The sequence below is a fragment of the Gordionus sp. m RMFG-2023 genome, chromosome 1 (assembly GCF_954871325.1).
Source record: "Gordionus sp. m RMFG-2023 chromosome 1, tfGorSpeb1-WG-v2, whole genome shotgun sequence".
Lineage (NCBI taxonomy): Eukaryota > Metazoa > Nematomorpha > Gordioida > Chordodea > Parachordodidae > Gordionus > Gordionus sp. m RMFG-2023.
The window spans coordinates 64,548,691-64,571,737 of record NC_088775.1 but is presented as its reverse complement, the minus strand read 5'-3'; the positions used below and the strand labels follow the sequence as shown (position 1 = coordinate 64,571,737).

Here is a 23,047-nt window from a genome sequence, read left to right as displayed (position 1 = left end):
TCCTCTAGTCGACTCATGTTCATAGAACTTTTCTTCCTCTAGTCGACTCATGTTCATAGAACTTTTCTTCCTCTAGTCGACTCAACTTCAAATATATAATTCTTATTCACGTCAAGACTCAAGTTGGAAGTCTAAAGTAAAAAAATATAAAAAACAAAAAATATTTTCATAATAACTAATTTGGAATATTCATCATATAGTCGACTCATTTATATAATTCTTTTCAGTTTTCACAATTCAAATTAGAAGTGTCAAGTAAAAAATGTAAAAAGCAGAAAAAATATTCAATAAATATTATTAATTTGAAATATTCGTCCTCTAATCGACTTAAATTGACGAGTCAAGTTCAGAGAACTATTTCACAACTTACTCAAGTTCATAAAATATTCGTCCTCTAGTCGACTAGAGGACGAATATTTTAAGAACTTAAGTTCACGACTTGGGTCGACTTGAGTTCACGACTTGGGTCGACTTGAGTTCAAGACTCGAGTCGACTTGAGTTCACGACTTGAGTTTGAGTTAGTCGACATATTCGACTAACGACTCGAGACTCTGAGTCGGAGTCTGGTGAACTCGACTTTTTAACAACACTAATCAAAAGTATAAACCGCAAAAATTCAATCTTAAAATGATTCAATTTACTCTGAATAACATAGTTATATATAATGCTATGTTTCTAAGACATGATAAAAATAATAAAACTAATGATATGATTGATTTGATTAAAAAAGGTATATATAAACAAAGGCTAAAGAAATATAATGAAGCAGAAGACATATTACATATGGCTCTTGAAGCAAATTATACAATATTAACTATGTCATTTTTTAATAATAGATCGCTATAAATATCCATGATGAGAAAACTATATGATATACTTGCAAATAATTCATTTGAATCAAAGGATTTTAATAAGGCTGAAATATTATTCAAAGTATTTTTTTATGCACAATACAATACAATATAAGATTTTGTTTTTACTATCTTAAATTGATAGCAAGATTATATTATATGAATTTTTAATATTATTGTAAAAGAAAATATCAAATATTAATATCATTAGTATAATTTTGGGAATTATATGCCCACAAGAATTTTTTAACAGGAATGGTTATTTATACCTTATTTAATTTCAAATTTTTACTGATAAAATCCAATATATGCTTTTAGTTATATATTTATTTTAAGGTGTTTAAATTTAAGTATTTTTTTCCAAATGCCTAGTTTTAAATTATTAGCTTCATAGTTTTAAAATAATTGAATGAATTAAAAGTCACAGTCTTTAATTAAAATATATACTGCTAAATTTAAAGATTGCTTAGTTTTATTATCAAATAAAAAGTTTTTAAATAAAATATGCACATAGTTAAATTTTAAAATATTTTCTCAACTTTATTTATAAATTAAAATGGGAATTCAAACTAAGTTCCTATTCCAAATCCAAACTAATCTTATAAATCAATTGCTCGATGACTAGCAACTTGACAATTGATTATCAAAGATTATCCAGCCAATATTAAATGCTACTTTCTTAATTATTTTTTAGAATTAAATTACCTTATTTAAGTGTGATTAATGTGATATATTGTTTTCAATTTCATATATAATATTTTATCTGATAATGTAGGTGAAAATAATATAAAACCAATATTAAATGCTACTTTCTTGATTATTTTTTATAATTAAATTACCTTATTTAAGTGTGATTAATATGATTTGTTTTCAATTTCATGTATAATATTTTATCTTAATAAAGGTGAAAATAATATAAAACATTTGTTGGCTGGATAATGTTTGATAAATGATAATCAATTGTCAAGTTGCTAGTCATTGAGCAATTGATTTATAAGATTAGTTTGGAATAGGAACATTAGTTTAAAATCTCATTTTAATTTATAAATAAAGTTGAGAAAATATTTCTGTGTTTTATTTGATTATAAAACTAAGCAATCTTTAAATTTAGCAGTCAAAAGAAAACTTATATGACAAAATATTTGCAATTTTTAATTTGTTTTTTATAGCCTCTGGATAAAATATTACACTTTTGGTATTAGGGAGATTTTTCTTTAAAGAAATTTTTTTCCAGCAGATATGTAAATAATTTGATCATGATGTCACCATTTATTACAGTTTTTTATCTATTAATGTCATATTTTGATGTCTTGAATGTTTTATATGAATTAATAGAGATAATATAATTTGATTTATGCTTGAGGTGAAGAATAAAATGGATATTATTAACATAATACTCAATTCGTTAAAATTTATAAATGCATTTTAGTCATTTCACACCACAAATTTTTAAGAGGTCCTATTAATGAACTCTTCAAAGATGAGTTTCATTTGTATTGTGGGATTTCTTATGTGACACATTCAGTGTCACCTATACTTTCTGAGTGATGGAAGCAAATACCCCCCACCCTCTCTTGAAAATGGTTAAATATTTGACAACCCTTTGAGGTAAAATTAACAAATTTTAATCTGACTCTGAATCATAAGCCTCATAATCATCATTATCAGAAGAAACCGTGCTAATATATATACTTTAATAAAATAAAATAACAATTCACCAAATATGACAAATATTTAAATTATTTAGCCTCCAGGTTATGCATGTGTAATAATTATATCCCTCATTTTATTCATAATATAAATATTTCATAACTTATACATTTTACTTTTAAAAATTCACAGATATCATCTATATCTTTAATGAATGTCTTTTCCGCCATTCCCTTTGGTGTAAAAAATGATGTTTGATTTAAAAATTTCATTGATTTATCATTGAATCTTTCATTAAACTGCATCATGATTAAATCAAGTGTAGCATTAAACTGGTTTTATAGCTAAATTTAAATTTTATATTTAATAATGAAAGTATATATACCTTTCCTTTTTGGATCTTAATGTTTGAAGTCTAGAACTTTTAAAATAAAAAAGTAGATTATTTTCCTTCATAAAATCTTGTGCCTTTGAAAAAACATCTTAAAATTCAGTGTTATTATCTATTAGGATTAAAAAAATATTAAAAGACAATAATTTAAATTATACTTCACAAATTAAAGTCAATCTTTTGCCAATTGAATTTGAACCCTATAACCTTCAAAATGGTTTGCAATTTTGCACAAGCCAAGCTTATTATCAACTAGGGCTGTGCCGATCCACATATTTTTCACCAATCCGATATTTTCCGGTATTGCTTCAAACCGATCTGATATTTTTACTGATTTTTAATCACCCCCGTTTGAACCAAATGTAATTAAAAAATCAATATTTTTTATTTAAAAAATCGAATTATGAATTTAATTTTTTTATTTCTACAATTAAGACTATAATAAAAAATATATGCTGGTATGAATTATAAAATTGTAATATTTAAATATAAAATTATAATATATTAGATTTTTTTAATAAGTATGAGAGCCTCTAGATCTTCTGGGAATAAGCTTCTACGATCCTCTGCCGTACTGAAGGCAGACTCAGGTGATTCCGCAGATATCGCATTTTGCAAAATTATCTTTGTCTTTTGTAAAATATTTCCATAATTCAGATACCATATTTAAAAAATTCTTTTATTTAAATTATAAATAAAAAAATTGGCGTTAATTAAAAAGATTTAAAATAAATAAAACTTTGGGGGTTCCTTTCTATTTTTATAAAAAAAAACTTAAATCTATTTTAAAAAAGAAATAAAATTTAAAAAAATTATTTAGAAAATATTATAATAATGTAAAATAAATATACATAACATAAAATAAAATAACAAAAAAAAGAAAAGTAAAACAATCGGATCGGGTTTTTACAGGTATCGGCCCGATCCGATATTTTCGGAAAAAAATAATTATCGGTACCGATCCGATCCGATATTTAATATCGGCACAGACCTATTATCAACAATATTTTATCCAAAACACAAAGTGATAAAATTAAATTTTTCTAGAAGAATCTTCAAAATTCTTTAAATTTGTCAAAGCTGCCCTCAAGATATTATGAAGTAGAAAAAAAAATACAATAGCTTTATATGATGATAGCCAGCTTCTATAGATATAAAATAAACATTTTTAATCTAAAATAAGATAATATTACCTAGTAGTATTCTTGATGTGTGAAAATCGTTGCAATTTTGTCAGTACATCACTTTGACATGTTTTGAGCACCGCATATCCTTTAACACCATTGAAACACACGTGAAGTGAATCTCGTCTAAAATTCATAAAATATTTCTTAGTTCTTTTATCGGTTTGCATAATTGAACAATGATTAGATTTAATCGATAACAATAGCACCAAATTAAAGCTACCGTTGAAATCTTAGCTCTAATCAAAGCCTGTATTCCTAAGATTTTTCCACTCATGTTTGAATCACCCTCAGAGCTTTGCCCAACTAAGAATTCGAGGGGTAAATATATGGAAAGTTTGCATATTATATATTTTTTAATATCAAGACAGTCGTGTTACCATTTTCAATATATCTTACTAACAAAGTTTTTTTTCTTATTTCAAAACATCAACTATATTTGAGAAACACCTCTAAAATTCAACTCTTTTGATTTTTTTTATAACCATATTTTTCATTCTTTCAATGAGAATATTTATATTATTATACGGCAATAGATTAGAATATAATTTAATTATAATCCCATTTGTACATTCCCCCTTCTTTATTTTTCATTTTTTTGAATATATAATTTGAGGACACACTCCTAATCTGCAAACACTATTTAAAAGCTTTTCTTTATATCTTTAAATTTCGCCCACTATCTCCTTTTCTAATATGGTCGGTCCATATCATCTCTTATATTATACCGTATGTTATTATTAATCATTTGTATTTTTTTGGTTAATATTTTTGGGCATATTTTGAAATTGAAAAGATAATTTTATGAGACAGGAAATCTTTTAGTTATGGGTGGGTGTGGTCAAAAAATGAAATAAAATTTAAAAAAAAAAAGTACCCATTCAAATTTTAAGAAGCAGTTGCTTCGTACTCCTCTTTCGTTTTAGGGGCCACTGTGCCCACTTAACCCCTGGATTTGTTAACCTATGCTATTTATGACTTCAAATAGACAGGGATTAATTTTGTCTTAAAAAATTATTAATTTTTGGAACCATAACTGTTAAGAAAGGATTTTATTTTATCTCGATCATTTTTTGATCAAAAATTTCAATTTTATCTTTTTAAAGTGTAAAATAACTGGTAACTTTTTGTGTTACCAGTACTCAAAAAAGGTAACGTCGGTGAAAGTAACGACGTTCCTTTCATCGGCGTTAACTTACAGCACTGTAATTAAAATAAAGTTTTTAAATGGAAATCGATTTATCCATTAATAACTGATTATATTTTATTAGGAAGTTTTGAAAAGAATTTCTATGATGGAAAACAACTCGCATGATACTAATGCTTTCGTAGATATATCTCTAAAATTGGCTGATATCTACTTTTATAAAGGTAATTTTGTGATTTAATTATATTTTATAACTTTTCCCCCTATATAATAGTTATTTACCAATCAATCTAAATAACAATGAATTGTCCTTATTTATTATCTTTAACAGTTTTTGATCTAATCTCTTTTTCTCTTATTATAATATGTATATGGCATTTCAATCATTATTATATTCGTCAATTATCTAATTAAGAGCTAGAAGTTTTCAGGCATTGATAATTATAGGAAGGGTAAACGTTAATGATTTGAGATGAGGCACATTGGAGACTGTATTTTCTTCTTTTCCTTAAAATTTTTTTTTGATCCTAGTTATAAACGAGCTAAAAAATATATATCAAATGTTATACTAGCCGAGCCATATTTTAATTTTTTTAAATATACCCGGCCGGGTCTAAAAAAAATTTTTCAAATAAAACCAAATATCTTGAATCGCTATTATTAACTTTAAAGATTAAAAATAAATATATATTTAAAAAATCCGGTCAAGGCCTGAAATTTTTTTTTGAAAACAATTCCGGGCTTATAAATATTAAACCCGGACCGGAAAAATTTTTTAAAAAAATTCCAGGCTGAGCCGTGCAAATGGTACCTCTGCAGGTCTCTGATTTTTATACATATCTTTGTCTCTTTCGGACTGGAAGTTTTTCAAAAAATATTGACGTCAAACTCCGTTCTTTTACATCAGGACCAAAAGAGTTATTTTAGAAAAATACACAAATTAATTTTAGGGAATTTGTGGCCCACCACCTCTTCCATTCTTAATTATAAATATAATTATAGTTTTAAATTATAACCAAAAGCAAAACAGCAGTCATTTTTATTAAACAATATAAATATGCAATTTTTAGTTAGGCGATAATTAAATGGGTATTGCTTTATTTTTTCATCTTTATATTATTTATATAACGTGTTTTATCGGAAATATATACCAGTATTTGTTGAAATTTAAGACAATTTTATAACGAGCTTTTGAAGAAATTTTAATTTCTATTAATTTTTCCAAATATTTTAAATATAAACTATAATTTTTTCAAAAATTAGCTATAAAATTGTTTGGAATTTATAGGGTAGGTATTCTACACAGATTGTAACACATTTTCGGTAAAAAAATAACCCCCATCAAACTATCGCCTTAACCAATTTTTAATGGACAAGGAAAATTTTCAATTTTATTATTTTTTTGGTTTTCTAGCTTTACCTTAGTATATTATAAATAATGTGGTCCTAAATCGCTGTTAACTGCAATCGATGTTGAAAATTTTATCGGGAATATTTTTTATTTGTTATAAAAATTTCTATAGTTTTTAAAATTTTATGAGGATGCAGAGAATGAATATTATTAGGTTGCAGTAAAATTATAGGAAGTTATTAGTCAGTCAGTAATTAGTATATTCAACACTATTTATACCTTATGAATCTTGTTTCCTTTAACAAAAATATTGAAATACTATTTTAACAACATAATTTGTGGTTTAATTTTTTTACATAACCAATTACTCTAATTTTAACACATTTAAAATATGGAAAAAAAAGCCTAGAGATTATGGCTCATTCGACTTGAAAACGAAACTCTTATAAGTCATTAAGATTAGTCGTCTTATTTTTCTGAAGTTGGAAGAAGAATCCTTATTACGGGTAGCAGAATGCATTTGTATATATAAAATGATGAAGTAAATATTTATTTCACTAAATATTAGTCAATAAGTATGCTATGCTCCAATTAAGTTAAATTAATGTTCGAGAATCTATTGATTTACTGTGATTTTATAAAGTCTTTTTTTCTGGTATCTTAATCAAATATTTAACAACTCATTAAAAATAGCTCATATTCATTTTATAAACCAAAAGCGAATACAGCCCCCCCCCCCCCATAATGTTTTTCTTCTCTTGTTAAATTACAGAAAAATCATAGAAACTATTAAGCCAATTATAAGTTTAAAATCTAACCTTGCAGATTTATGTAAATATTTTTTTTAAATAAATTTAAGCAATATGTTAGAGATTTAAAATCGTTGAACTTTAACTTACTCTAGGAAAATGAATATTTAAATTACACAATGTTTTACTTTGTGATGTCCTGATTTGCTTCCTCAACCTTTTATTTTATATAATAAATATCTGTCGGCATAGGTACCTAATATTACACAGTATATGAGAAAAAAAATCTTTTTTCACCGGCTTGTTATTTTTTGAAAATTATATGGCCCCTCTTAATTTTTTAATTTGTTATTGAATAATTTTATAGTTTTAAAGGAAATTGAAATATGAGCAATAAATGAATATTAAACAGAGATCCAAACTGAACCTTTAAACCGGTATAAACGGTTATTATTTTCCTGCTTTTAAGAATTTGTTATCGGGACCTCTAAAAATGACTATGAACACGTTTGACATGCGAACTGTTTTAAAGATTATTATAAATTAACAATCGTGTTTAGATATATCCAGGGTTGTGCATTTGACCGGTCAAATATGGTCAAATTCAAATAAATGTTTTTTAAGACAATTCTATTTTATATATAATAGTAAAAAATGTATAAATTAAATTATTTTCTAAATTCTATAATGAATGTTTCGCTCTTTATGGCAGAACCTTGTTCTAATTTATATTCAGTCTTATCATTTTCTTTAACATTTTTTTAATCAATCTTAGGTTATGATATACTCCTACCAATTTTCTGGTTGTCGAGATCTTCAATCGAATTTTTTAGACACTTCTCTTAATATTCAATGTGAACAAAGCCCATTCCAACAACTTGAGCCTGAAATCTGATTGTTTTTTATGAAAGTTACTGGTTTCCACATATTTTGGCTATTAAATACTCCTCTTTTACTTCTGAAATTTATGATTTCACTTAAAATATTTTGATGATCATCTTTTTATGAAACGACTAATTTTTGTATTATGTCATATGCTTCATCAAACTAAAGTAAGATGCCCCCTTATATTGGGAATCCAATAAATAATCAGCAATGCAGTGACAGCACATATATTTGGATTGTTTTCTTTTTCAAACTTATCTTTAATATTTTTTCTTTAGGTTGGTAAATTATGAAATCATGGACATGATTGTATTATGTGTTTTCTAAATTAAGCCTCTCGTTTTTTACGTAAGCCAAGATCAATAAAATAGCTAAATGTCTATGAATAGTTTAAAATTTTAAATTTCTTGTCCAAAGTATCATTTAATATATTATTGATAATTTCTCACGGACAAATATACAACTTCTTCAACAGCTGCTTTCAGTGCTTTCTTGCATATTTATATTTGCTCATTACATTTTATTTATGATACCCATCTTGCTTGGATAATTGTACATAATGTAATATAAATTGGCAATTAGTAATTTTCTCAAACCAATATTTATTTATATATTTAGATCCAATCAAATTAATAATGAGAAAAATTCTTTTTTTTATATTTCAAATTGAAATTCTAATATTTTAATAAGAAAATTTTAAATTTTTATATAAAAATTAAATCGATGCCTTGATGACACAAATATATTTTAAAATAATTTGTAAAGAAATTAGATTGATAAATATGCTTTAAATACATATTAGTCATTAAATAAATATAGTTATTCACCAATAACATTTTAGAGTATTTGACCGTATTTGACCAGGCCAAATACTCCTTCTGTCAATTGACCGGTCATTGACTGAATTTGACCGGTCAATTGACCTACTTGCCAACCCTGATATATCACTATTTGGTGGTGCCAACCCATTATTAGGGTAAATATATAGCTCAATGGTATTTTTAGGAAAATAATGATTTATATTTTAATTGATAAAAAAACTGTTTAGTTGTTATAATTTAGAAGTTAGGCATATGTATCTGCAATAATTAAAATAAAAAAGTTAGAGAGACGCACCGATATCACCTTTTTAGCAGGTTACCGAACCAATATTACCATGGCGTCTACCGATACCAACGATACCAGAAAATAGAATATTTATTTTAAAAGGCAAATATATAATTCATCAATATTATATTTTTTTTAAAATCTATTTATCATAATTATAATAAATTTATGAAATTTATAAAAATAATAGGAAATAAATTAACATCACCATCCTTTCCCTTTTTATGAATTAAAAAAAATTTATTTATGCCAATAAATTATCATTTATGAGTATCGATCACGGGTTGAGGTTAATATAGAAAGTAAAGGCGCATTTCTGGTTTTAATGATAAAATCGAAATAAAATCTGCATATATACATAATTCTAATTAGCTTATATACAAAACTGTTAGAACGAGTTTTAAAAGGTTTAGACCGACCTTTATTTTTACATCCGATATTCCTTTACGGCGAATCCCTGATATTAAATGTTCCATTAGCTGATTTTTCAACTGATTAATTGATATAATTTATATTTATTTTTTAAATATTCACCTATTTTTAGATAAAATTTTACATCCCGGTCTGACTTTGGTCGGCCTGCATTCTTCCCAACTTTTATTCCATTTTTACAATACCTTCTTTACATTTAAAATTTTAATTAGGGGATTACACCAAAGCTGAAACTGGATATAAATTTTGCATTGGGCAATTAACAACTATATTGAGCAAAGAAAGCCTGGTTGTAATAAGCAATAACATTAGTAGCCAAGACGAAGTTTTAATTTTTTTAAATATAACATATATATCTTATTTGAGTTTTATTTTATACTTTAGATTTTAAATCATGACGCCATTCAATTATTAGGAATGTGTTATCATCATTATTCGAAATATATTTTAAAACATTATAATAGTTTTGATTATACAACGAAAGCTATTGATTATCTCTTGAAGTCTATCGAAATCGCTAACAGTGTTATACAATCTCATATAGACTTTTCTTCTTATCACAATGACAAAATTGATAATTTATTATATAAAACAGTTATTTTTTTTTTTAATGCTTATAATTTTACAGGACTATTTAAATATAGATAACAAAAACGTTTTTAATCCGTTGGTATATACCCTTCATAATGATTTAGCATACGCTTATGAAAAAATTAATAATATGGATGTTGCCATGCATGAACTTGAATATGCCATTAGCGGAATTAAAGAGATCCGACATATTTACTCAGAGAGATTGAATCTATGTATTAAATCTTATGAAAAACAACGACTAAGTGCTTTTATTTTAGAAATGGACGAACACCTTGTTACTTTTTACATGTAATCCATTATTATGATAAATTATATTATTTTTTCTGAAGGATATCCAACCCTCTCCTGGCCTGGATATTGGGCTGATTAATATTTCTCGCTAACTTACTGTTGGATCTCATTTATGGTAACCGCGAAAATTGCGCGATATCGCTTTCCATTACTATTCATAAATACAAAACCAAGCAAATAAAAGGGTGTATTTATGGTAGTTTTAGCGATGTTATTAGGCGAAATGCTCCTATAAATAAGCTGTTATCGCTTAGTGATAGTTTCGTCGCGGTTGCTGTAAACCGGCTCTTAATCTTTAATATAATTATGGTTAAAGTTTAGCGCCAAATTCCTAATAAATTTATCAATTGATCGATAATTTAAAAGGTTATGGATTATTATTTATATTGCAAAATTTTTCAGAATTAAATTGAGCTACTAAATATAATTTTTAAAATGCTAAGATTTTGTTATAGATTCTGATGGTTCCGGAGTAAGGACCGTTTATTAAATTTTTTTGTTAACTTGATTAAAAAATGTGTCAAAAAGGGGGTAAGAAAAAATTATAATATAATACTCTTCTCCTGGTCCTAAACCAACATTTATATTGGCACAAGTCGTTACTTGAAAATCTCAAAATCATAATATTATCACAGGCCTTAACTAAAACATTTCTTGTAACCATTCGCCTAATGAAATAATTGTGCTTAAAATTTACTGCAATGAAATTTGATTCAATTTTTATTTACGATATTAATTTTAGATAAACATCTCCAAGGGAAATATATTTGGTTATATTTTTCTTTTCTGCGATTATTATAAATTGAAATAATGTTAATTTTTGGGAGGAGAAGGGATTATTATAATTTATATAAGAGCCCAGCATTGCACCTATTTTTTTAAGTCAAATATCCTTCCGCTGATTCTATTCTAGACCTTTTTCATAGGTCCGAGTTCGATACGAGAATAATTTAGAAAAGAGCCCAGCATTGCATCTATTTTTTCAAGTCAAATATCCTTCCGCTGATTCGATTCTAGACCTTTTTCGTAGGTCCGAGTTCAATACGAGATTTTATTTTAAGTTCGAATCCAGAAAATATTTTGTCCGTTCTGCCAGAGTGGATTCTATTTAGTTTTTTTTTGGTAAAACTTGCCCATACGGAGCCTCAATGGGTTTGTTAAAAAGCCCGATATGGGTCGATTTAAAAAAACGACCCGATCAAGATATTGGCCAAAATAATTTGTAAGCTTCGAGATTTACCATGGAAGATAAACCTTTCTACCATATATGAACAAAATTTCTAGGCTTACATAATATTGTTGACTAAAATCTTACGTTTTTAAAAAATCGACCCGAATCGGGCTTTTTAACAAAGCTAAGCACCACTCTATAGCATATATTTAACAAACACTATAAATAAGGCACTAATTTAATTTATTTTATACCATACAGAAATCTAGGAATGATTTTCTTAAAAAAATCGATGCCTCTTGAATCTGAGAAAAAATGCTCATTGGCACTTAAACTAGCTACTATTCTTAAAAACGGAGACCTAAAACATAGATACCAACATTGCTTGTTACTTGCAGATCCTTCTTTTTAGCATAATGCTTATTAGCATTCATAATTCTTATTTCTTATATATAAAGTATTCCATTATCTGTAATGATATAATATAGCAAAATAAAAACTAGTATATTAGTAAATTATATTTTGTATGCAACGGCAGATTATAGACCCTAATCTAGCGAGTTTTCATTGATATTTTTAATTTTAATGACGAAATGAGTGTCTTATTATTAATGGGTTGATTCGTCGGCTAGGATTTAGTTTTAATCTTTTTAACAAACTCAAAATTAATAAGAAAATTGAAAATATTTAATATTATTTGAAAAATAATGTGCTTAATTATAAATAGGCTTTATCATTTTTATAATTTTTCTTGAAAAATATAATGTATACTTTAAAACTTTAATTAACAGAAAGGCGATCTGGTTTTTTATGAACAAATTAATGTATCACGTTGGTCATCGTGGTATAATCCTTTACACTGGCCACAAATCATGGGAACACAGTGAACACCTTCCACTATTTTTATTTTAGTTAATGTTTCACATTTTTGAACTGATCTTGAGCATGCCACGCAAGTATCATTTGCTTGAATTCCCTCTCCGCAAGCTAAAGGAGCCCAAATAGTGACAGCAATTCCTTCTATATTCAATATTGTGATTATCCATATTATCGCTAGTTGATAGAGATTTATCTTCAGGAACATTATTTCTTAAAATTATTTATATCTTCAATAAAACCACTTAATTGGTTAATATTAAAAAATCTAACAATCAATTTAACTAGATATAATCTACAAGAAACATATCACTAATAATATCTGAATTTTAAAACAATCAATCGTATTAAGTGTTAACAACAATTTGATATTAACACATGAATTAGTGCTGTAACTTATAAATGAACAATTTAATCAATTTTGAATTAATAAAACTTATATCACTTTGGAGCAAATAAAAATACGAGCTAGGACGATTATATCAAATATACTTCCATTTAGTAACGAAAAACTACATTTATGATTTAAGAAAATTGCTTCAAAAATAAATAAAATTTAAGAATTGTGAAACATTTATTTATATAAAAAATTTTTTTTGCTTAAATAAAATCTATCCACTTTTAACTTTAAATAAAATATAGAATTTTGAAAGAACTAGGTCCTTTGCTTGTAGAGATTTATCAGTTGAACTCAAATATTCTATTTCACTAATAGTTGACTGCGAGTGAAAACTGGTGTTTTATATTTTCCCCACTTCATAGCATATATGGAACGCGATGCCTTCTTCTAAAATTATATTTAATAAAGTTTGTACAGTTTTATATTTCGAATGCTGTTCAACGATTTTATTTATATCATTATCTATACACAGTATAAATATATAGCATGAGGGTACATTCTTTGTATTATAATGACATTTAAAACTGTAAATTTAAAATACCAGAAATGGGCAAAATTTTCAAATAACTTATTAATTGTTATGAACATAATAAATTCCTCCAGATGCCTGTGTTCCACATTAGACATATGCCCATATCTATACTAACCCTACTAGCCCAGTTACAAACCTTGCCCTGTAATGACAAATATATTTGGGGTCATTTTATAATTTAAAATTTAGTGTTATAATTTCATAGCTTAATAAACATAAGTGGTCGTCATTTTAATCAATCAAAAATACTAGAAACATGTTACCGAAATATTATCTTATAGCTCGGAGCCTAATTGAGAAATTCGTAATATAACAATGGTAGCAATTATTTATCCCTTTAAACAATCTTTAATTTTAACTAATATTACCGAAAAAAAAGAATTTATAAAATCTACCCTTAGAATACTGGAAATTAAAATACTACTTAGAAATATATTTTTAAGATAAGACAGTTCTTATTTTTGAATGACACAAATTCCATCAAGCCGATCAACAGGCAGAAGCAGGGATCTAAGCCGTTATCAGAACTTAAATTGAACTAAATTTAAAAATTTGGTCACTCGAGCTTGAACCGAACCTCTAAAAAGGTTTGTGAACTAGCTTGTACTTTTTGATATCCTAAGTCTTAAAGATTTAATAATCAGTTTTGATTGATAAATATCAGTAACAATTTTTTGATATTTTTGCAACTTTTTATTTGACTTTGCTAGCTACCTGAGTAATCGTAAAAAAGCGTCCTCAAGCACACAATTTATTTTTTCTTATAGTTATAATTTTACAGAAGAGAATCTTAAAATGTTTTAACTATATATGGTTCAATTTTATTTTTTAGGAAATAGTGATATAAATTTATAAAATGTGCTTCACTTAACTACATTCTAATAATTTTGTATGTGAAAAGGTTAAAATCGGATTTTGACGTTCGCGAAATGATATTATTTTCTATGAACCGAACCTTTATTTTTATCTGAACCTATACTGATATTCATTACGATTCTAGTGGCCAGAAGAGACAATAATGATTTTATCGTGTGGTTAAACTAAAAAACAATTAGCTCGCATGCAATTTAGGTCGCGTTCACATCATATAGGGTCGACTAATAGCCGATATAACAAATCAAAATATTGAGGCAAAGTTGCCGTGTATCTGGAATTTCACTTAGGACAAAGCAAAAGATAACGCACCAACCATATAAAATAACAACCAAGTGATGTCCACATTAACAATAAAATATAAAAATTTAAATATCAGGGGGGGGGGGAGTTTTAGCTGTGCAAATATTGTGATTCTATGATATCAATGCACTTAGCTAGTGCGTCGATTGAGATGAGAAACAATATATGAGATTAAAGGAAGGGAAGGACAAATACAATCTATGCCATAAAATAGATTTTTAGTATCCTGTTTTAAAACATTTTGCTTCAAATAATTGCCGTTTATGAACTTAAACCTGTAAAATTTACCGATTTTTCCAATATCCAAAACTTCTATTTATTTAAAATCATATACAAATAATGGACATTTTTATAGAAGGACTCACATCCCTGGTTTAAACTCATAAATAAATCAATCAATTTATAGGTGCTCAATCATAGATATGTTGAAAAAATATCTAACCTAAAATGCAATTATATATGTACTGCCTTGTCTATTGTCGGAAGACCGTGGTTAATATTATATCATATTTCGTGGCCCTTAAATTTAATTCTGGTTAAATTATAATAAATAAAACTCTGAAATTATATAAGAACCCTATAAAACAAATCTTAATAAAATTAAACTTTATCATTTAACAAAAAAATCTCATTTTGTTTATCTCTATTAGTTTTATGGTAGGTTTAAATTTCAAAAATACATATCTACTACTTTTTTCAAAATATTTTTTCTGGAATTTTTTTTGGGAACGAGTAAACCCTACCCGAGGACGAACGAGCCTTTGCTCGGGGGCTACCCACTTGTCATTTGCCCCAGATGTTTGTGCCACCTCCGCCTCTCTTATCGCCAATGTCATTGAATTGACGTCTAGTACTCTTCTCCTTCAATTTCCAAACCTTCATCATTAACACAAACTTTCATTTAGCAATCCTGGCGCCTTTAAAAGTGATTTCCTATAACTAGTCGGTGCTGATCAATACGTTCCTCTCCCGGTATCACTTTCATATTTTTTACTATGCTCCTATCATATCTCCTTACATAAATAATCCACCGCACTTAAAGCACCCGAATTGTAAGTCACCAGCTTCACTGACTATTTCTTAAACAATGTATTACAATATCCATACCATCATCAAAATCCAAAATTATCTCCCCTTCCGTTCTCATCCCGTAACTAAATTCTCCATGTACTCACTCATAACCCTTGCTACTGCTTCCACATGTCCATTCAGATCACCAGACAGGATAATCCTCTCTTCATTTTTCAGCGTCGATGTCAACCTCCAATAGACTGTTCCAAAATGTATCTTTCACTTCTTGGAACATATGCCTATGCTGAAATAATATTGCATGACTTTCTACCAAAAATCATCTTGATAATCATTATCTGGTTAACGATTCTTCTCACTTCGACTAATTTGTCCACCCATTTCTCTGCAACCAATAGCCAACGCGAGCCTTATCATCATTACTTCCTTGCCAGAAAAATTTATAATTTTCACTTCTCCTGCCAATCATTCTAGCGCCATTACCTTTCCATCTGGTCTCTTGTATGCAACAAACATCTATACGCCTTAGTGCATCGACCACTTCTCCCATTCTTCCTGTCACGCTCTCAACATTCCATGTTGCAACTTTTACTATATCCCCCTTAAACTAGTTTCTCCACTTATTATCAGGTCGTTTATGGCTGTCATGTTTCATTTTCACGGTTTCCCATTTTTTTGTCATAGGCGGATGAAGAGGTCCACGGGGTACTTTAGACTGTACCCCGCCCATGCTTTGTTCTAATTATTAGGAAATTTGAGAGCAAGGTCCTTACAATAGAATGCCCTTCCTGACATTAACCCTCTTTAGATGTATCTTACATCCCAACCGTCGAGGAGATGGTGACCCTATTCTATACCCAGACCGCAGGGAACCTTTTAAACCTCCATTAGCCGCCAAAAGACGTTAACACTCCTCCGCCACGATGAGGCTGATGGCAGGATTTTGGGACAGATATCTATAAATTTTATTTATAGATTAATAAATCAAAATGGTAATGGCAAAATTTAATTGAGTTGGAATTATATATGATCATTTTAGGTATAATTAAAATTGAAGCTAGTGCAAGCGCAAAGCGTGTGTTTTTAAAACGGGGGATCCCGGGTTCGATACTGGTAGATGGCAAAAAATTAATATTAGGTTATATATTCTCCTTGAATTTTAATATTTTATGATTATACGAAAACGTTAATTTCTTGATTACGGAGATTAAAGATTAGATATTTTGTTTTTAATTTACATCTGAATTTGTTTTAGAAATTGCTAATATTTTACAGTCACAATTCCTAATAAATTTCGGAAATAATAACTCAAAAATATTCTAAATCCCCCCCCCCCCCCCCCACGAATTTATGCTAACCTAAATGGAAGATTTAATGATCATAAGAGTTCAATATAAACCTATATTTTTTGGTACTTAGTAAAATCTTACTGAATTAAATGCTCTAATCTGATAGTGACATTGAAGCATAGAAAAAAATAACCCAATATTATCTCTAACTTATTTTACAATGTGTATTTTTAGCCTAATGAATGCATCGTGAAAGGAAAATAGTTCAATGTCATTCGATTTATTTTAAGCTGAATTAATGGTCAAATAATCTGAACATGTATGGTCTGTAATAATTTCCGTGGAAAAGTAGCTGTTAAATTAAATAAAAGACTCCACTAATGAATATACAAAAATTTATATAAATTTTTTTTATAATTTTGACAAAATTATGAATAAATAGTGAAATAAAAATAGATAAATTTTGACAAAAAATTCACATTAATGCGTTTCATATGTGATAAAGTTTCACCGGCGTAGTTCCGCTTTTATTCCTTTTAGTAGAATATGGCAGGTTCATTTGTAGGGTCTGACAGACAAAATTTTAAATTGATTTGAGATATGATAGGATTATAATATTTTTTCGTAAAAAATCCATGTATAAATTTTGAAAAAAGGTTTGGCATTGGCATGTCTAGTCATATATGTATTATAATAAAAAATTTGATTTATAATTTAGATAAAAAATACTAAATTTATTTTTTTCGTTAAGAATTTGATATTTTTTTATCGGAATTTTATAAAATGACCACATTGGTCGAATAAGAATAGTGAAGTTCTTAATCATTACCTTGGAAATCGAATCAAAATGAAATTATTAACTTGATAGGAGAAAAATCATGGGAAAAATTGTTGATGCTATTAAAACCGCAATATATTTTTTTGTAATATTAAACTGAATACCAGAAATAACCAGGAACAATTACCATAGTTACACGATATGTAGAACTTAACAACTCCGTTAAAATAAATGAGGGATTTGTTGGTTCTAAAAATTGATTCCAGTACTAGCCATGTGGTAGAAGCATTTTTATCTATCTAAAAAATTGGGATTAGAGATAAAAATAATAATTGTCGTGGACACGATAAAGAAATATGCAATGTAATGCTCGAATATTACAAATAAATCGGAGAGCGTTTTTTATGTCTTGTGATTGCCACGGCTTAAATCTGCTACTTGGTCACATGACAAGATCATCAATAGTCGCAAAATCATTTTTTGGCATTGTCCAACGAATATTTATTCTCTTTTCTGTTTCGACTCCATGGCAAATTTTGAAGAATCATATAAATAATATTACGTTAAATCCGTTACCTTAAACGCGATGGGAGTGTAAGGTTGAGATTGTAAACGCCATTAAAAATCTGGTTGGGGATATTTACGATGCACTATGCACAGAAGCCATTTTATTGGCTAAAGAATTAAAACAGTTTCCATTTTTGGTAGCTTTTATCATCTGGTTTGATATATTAGCTCATGTGAATTTAATAATTAAGGTCATGCAAAGTGACAATATTAAATTGGAAAGAGCCATTACACTTATAGAAATTACGCAAGATATTTTATATCGCTTAAGGAAAACGGCTTTCAGAATTCCCTCAACCCTAAATTTTTCAATGCATTACTAGATCAAGCGAGAAATTCGTTGGAGGAACGTATCCAGCATTCAAAGATCATTTTGGATCTTATTTAATATGCCAGAATTGATAAATGCTCTTGAAGGAGAGCTAAAGAAAAATGTTGTCAATTAAGTATTTTATTAACAAATTAGGATCCTTTTAGAAAATGTATCCGCAAGATCTACTAATTTAATTAAAATTTTTAGTAAGTATTTTAGGCAAGCATCCCAATAAATCTCCGATAGAAATTTTACGCTATATTGACACTAGGTTAAATGAAGCCTTGCCAAATATATCCATTGTATTTAGGATTACTTTAACCATTCCAACTACCGTGGCATCCGCAGAATGCAGCTACTCGCTCTAGTAAAACCTAGCTACTATTCTGTATTGCAGAGGACTGACTTATTAATCTCTAGAAAATGATATTGGATCGTTAGATTATACTGACATAATATCCTCTTTTGCATATAAAAAAGAGAAAGGATGAATAAAATTACAATATTTTAATATATTATTATATTCATTTTTATAATGTTATGATTAAAATTTAATAGAATATATGCTTTTAGTTTACATTGCGAAAAATTATTTTAAATATGCTTATGTAGATTGTGTTTTTTAAGGGGCCGCCAAATTATTTTTTGCCCTGGGCTGCCAAAAATTTTCGACGGCGCTGGGTGTGGCAAACCCAAGTCATTCACAAATGACTTATATTTTAGAAGTACTGAACTAAAATTAATGAATGGATATATAATCTAAGATAAATTTAATGATGTGAAGATTTGACATTATAATAAATAGTCATTTAGAAGTAATGTTAATTTTAAAAAGTCCATATGCCCTACGAGAGCTATGAAGGTATAAACCTTTTAACTGAAAAATAACATTTGACATTAAATGAATTCTCTATGCACTTTTATACCGAGTTATAGCATATTTCTTTCTTTTTCTAAGGAATAACATTAGAAAGTCTTAAGCAATAACTCTAACTTATAAAATGTATTTTGAAATTATCACCTATAGTAAAAAATATCATAGTTTTTATTTTAATAAAATTTATTAAATTATCAAATTTCTTATCTATATAATATTATAATTCATTATAAGAAAATAAAAGAAATTCCAAATGATTATTATTTGTGGAATTAATAATAATTTCACATGCTTTACATTAAATTTATTGGAGCGACATGATTTTAAAATTTCATAAATAAAACCTAATATTATTCCCGATAATGAATGAAAAAATGTAAAAAATTTATTAATTTTTTTAAAAAGAATAATTTTGCTTTTATTATTAAGATTGAAATATTATTGCTATCATTGGAATAGGACTATTATTATTATTATATATTTTATTATTAAAAATCGGGCATTTATAAGCAGGGATGAGAACCCTAACCCAAACCATCTACGTTTCGCTGAACCCAAATCTGAACCCTTTTTAAAATTTAGGGTTTAGGGTGGAAGTTTTTTTTTAAAACTTTCATTTTATTTATTGTAAATGATATGTTAAATAATATAATATAAAAAACATGTAATTTACCTTTTTCATTTATAAAAGATTTCCTAAATTCCTATTTAAAACAATTGTTTTTATAGTGTTGTTAAACGGCTCGTTTTGAACAGATTTTTAAAAACGGCTGACTCGATATTTTAACCAGAAAAATATTGCCTAAGCCTCGAGATTTCTATAATACATGTATAGACCTTTGTTCCTTATATGAACAATATCTTCAAGCTTGCGTAATATTTTTCTGGATAAAATATTGAGTGCCGTTTTTAAAAATAGGCTCAAAATGGGCCATTTAACAACATTAGTTTTTTTATTCAATATTAATTTAAAAACAACATTTTTTGATCATTTTTTTATAGAATCATTTTTGTCATATTTAAGAGTCGGCCATTTTCGTAAAAATTTTTAAATTTTACCCAGCAAATCAGATTTTAAAAGTTTTTTTTATAAATAATAATATCTATTTTAGGATTGTTGTTTGTGGATTATTATATTGATAGTAAGACAAAGAGAAGTACAAAATCACTAATATATTCTAATTATGATGATAAATTATTTTTATGGCAATACTATTTAAAATAAATTTTTTAAAAAAATGATATTTCTGTTATTTTAACTAATTTTAATAAGTCATTATTTTTCTGGTCGAACCCTGGGTTCAGATATTTTTCACTGAACCCAAACCCATTTTTTAGAAGGAGGGTTCACATCTCTGTTTATAAGATTTTGTTTTTTAAGAAATATTGTTAAAAAATTTAACACAAGTATAATGATTTGATGGCCTTATAAATAGCATCATATTAAAAACCTAAACCTTTTTAAGACCCGCATTGGTTCCTACTGTTTCAAATTCGTTTGTATAGGCCCCCGGTCTAAAAAACACTAGGGACTTTCACACTCCTCCCCCCCCCCCCCCTCAGCCAATAAAAATTTTATCCTCTAAATAACATGAGATAGTGTCATTATAACCACCTACCTCCTCCTTCAATGACAATCTTGCGTCATAGCCAACCCCCTCCTCAGGGTTGAAGTTCTTGATTTAAATGAATCGAATAATTTACCATATGTATTTGTACGAATAATAAAATTAATAATGTTTTTTTACAAATATTATAAAATAATTAAGAAAATTTATTGACAGAATTATTTTTGCGCATCTAATTTTAAACAGAAAAATTATTTTTATAATTTGCTGATAAAGAACAGGTGATCAATATTGAAGAAATTAACAGGTCCACTTCACTTCTAAGCCTATTGGAGGGGAGGGACACTCACCACCCCTCCCCCTCCCCCAAAAAAAGAAAAAATTTGGTTCTTGAATATTTTTTTTGATAAATTTTTTATATCTGCTGAACTACCCAATAGCGCCAACGCACCTCATATTGTAATGAGAATGACAAAATGTAAATATAGTTAATTTGATGGAAGAATGGAAATGGACAAGATGAAAATTCAGGATAAGGAAAATGAGTCAGAGCTTCCAAAATCAAAATGGTTAGTTAGATTTTTAATTTATTCTTATTACAAATATTTAACCAAATAGGCCAACATCTAGGGGTATTAAATATGCGATTTATGTCTATTTTAAATATTGGCTAGATAAAAATTATGGCCAAAATAATAATATGTAAGTTTGGATATTTTGCTCATAGATGTTAGAAAGGTTTGGACATCTATTTACCAAATAGCGAGGCTTGCATATATTATTATGGCTAAAATCGTTTTTAAAAATAGACCTTAATCGGGCTTTTGACAAAATTTCCAACCACTCAAAAAGACTGTTACTAATAATGGAAGACGTTTAGGTTGAATAATTAATTGAAGCTGATGCAGTTTTTTGACTTCCTAGGATGATCTATAACTTAAACAATGGTGAATCAAATCTATACCAAAACGGGTTTTATGAAATAAAAGAAAGTTCATGTATACAGGGGCCTTGGGAAGCATTATAATTGCAGAGTACATAGATGAAGAGTATAATAAGACTAGAAGATTTTTATTTTTTTTGTAACTAATTAGCAAATTAAAATAAAATTCCAAGCTTTCTTCCTTCTCAAAAACTTTTTCTTTATTCCAAAAATCCAACACGCCTTCCGCTCTGCCCCACTTTTCTTATACACGGAAATTCTCACCTAAATTGAATTAACAATCAAAGACTCTTTAGAAGGCATCCTTAATATAAAATTCAGCCCTAATTCTTGGATGCAGGCCTCCTTACCCTCGAAATTTGGGGGTCTTGGCTTAAGATCACCCGTGTCACTCAGCCTTGCTGCTTTTTTAGCCTCAGAATCAAGCTCCCGCTTAATTATGCTATCACTTAACAATAATCGTACAGACCCCCACTTTCTTCACGCCCTAGCAATCTGGAAAGAGAATTCCTTCTCCGCTCCAATCTCCACATCACGAAAGCAACATGACTGGGATCTTCCCTTAATACGCCACTCCGTTGAATATTTAATGAGTGCTGCTTCTAAGGGATCCCCATCAATCCTTTCACATTTATTATCTCCCATTACAGTTGATGAATCCTTAACAGTTGATCATCTCTCTCCCACAACTGCAAGTTCCACAACTTTTGCCTTCCTTATCGGGCTATGAATGGTTAGAAGCTTTGCTCAGCTCAAACTTAGGACTTCTCTTAACAAACGAAGAATTACGCATAGCAATAGGTCTCCGTCTTGGTTGTAATATACTGGCCAACTCCACATGTACATTATGTTCCCAACCCGTAGATTGTTTTGGACACCATCCTCTTCATTGTCG

General features: G+C 28.0%; 1 protein-coding gene across 1 annotated transcript; it reads left to right on the top strand.

The window, feature by feature from the left end:
- Positions 1 to 866: 866 nt before the first annotated feature.
- Positions 867 to 12,255, top strand: LOC135923022 (tetratricopeptide repeat protein 19, mitochondrial-like). Its single transcript, XM_065457609.1, has 7 exons — positions 867 to 934; positions 5,349 to 5,448; positions 9,961 to 10,073; positions 10,133 to 10,342; positions 10,393 to 10,630; positions 10,672 to 10,999; positions 12,066 to 12,255. The coding sequence occupies exons 2-5, from the start codon at positions 5,370 to 5,372 to the stop codon at positions 10,441 to 10,443; spliced, it is 453 nt and encodes a 150-aa protein (XP_065313681.1). The 5' UTR covers positions 867 to 934; positions 5,349 to 5,369; the 3' UTR covers positions 10,444 to 10,630; positions 10,672 to 10,999; positions 12,066 to 12,255.
- The last annotated feature ends 10,792 nt before the right edge of the window (positions 12,256 to 23,047 follow it).

Excerpts from the sequence above, each read along its gene's own strand:
- LOC135923022 (XM_065457609.1), top strand. The coding sequence starts at position 5,370 with ATGATGGAAAACAACTCGCATGATACTAATGCTTTCGTAGATATATCT. Across the intron at positions 10,074-10,132 it reads ACATTAGTAGCCAAGACGAA|ATTTTAAATCATGACGCCAT; the intron begins GTTTTAATTTTT and ends TTTATACTTTAG. Across the intron at positions 10,343-10,392 it reads ATAATTTATTATATAAAACA|ATAACAAAAACGTTTTTAAT; the intron begins GTTATTTTTTTT and ends ATTTAAATATAG.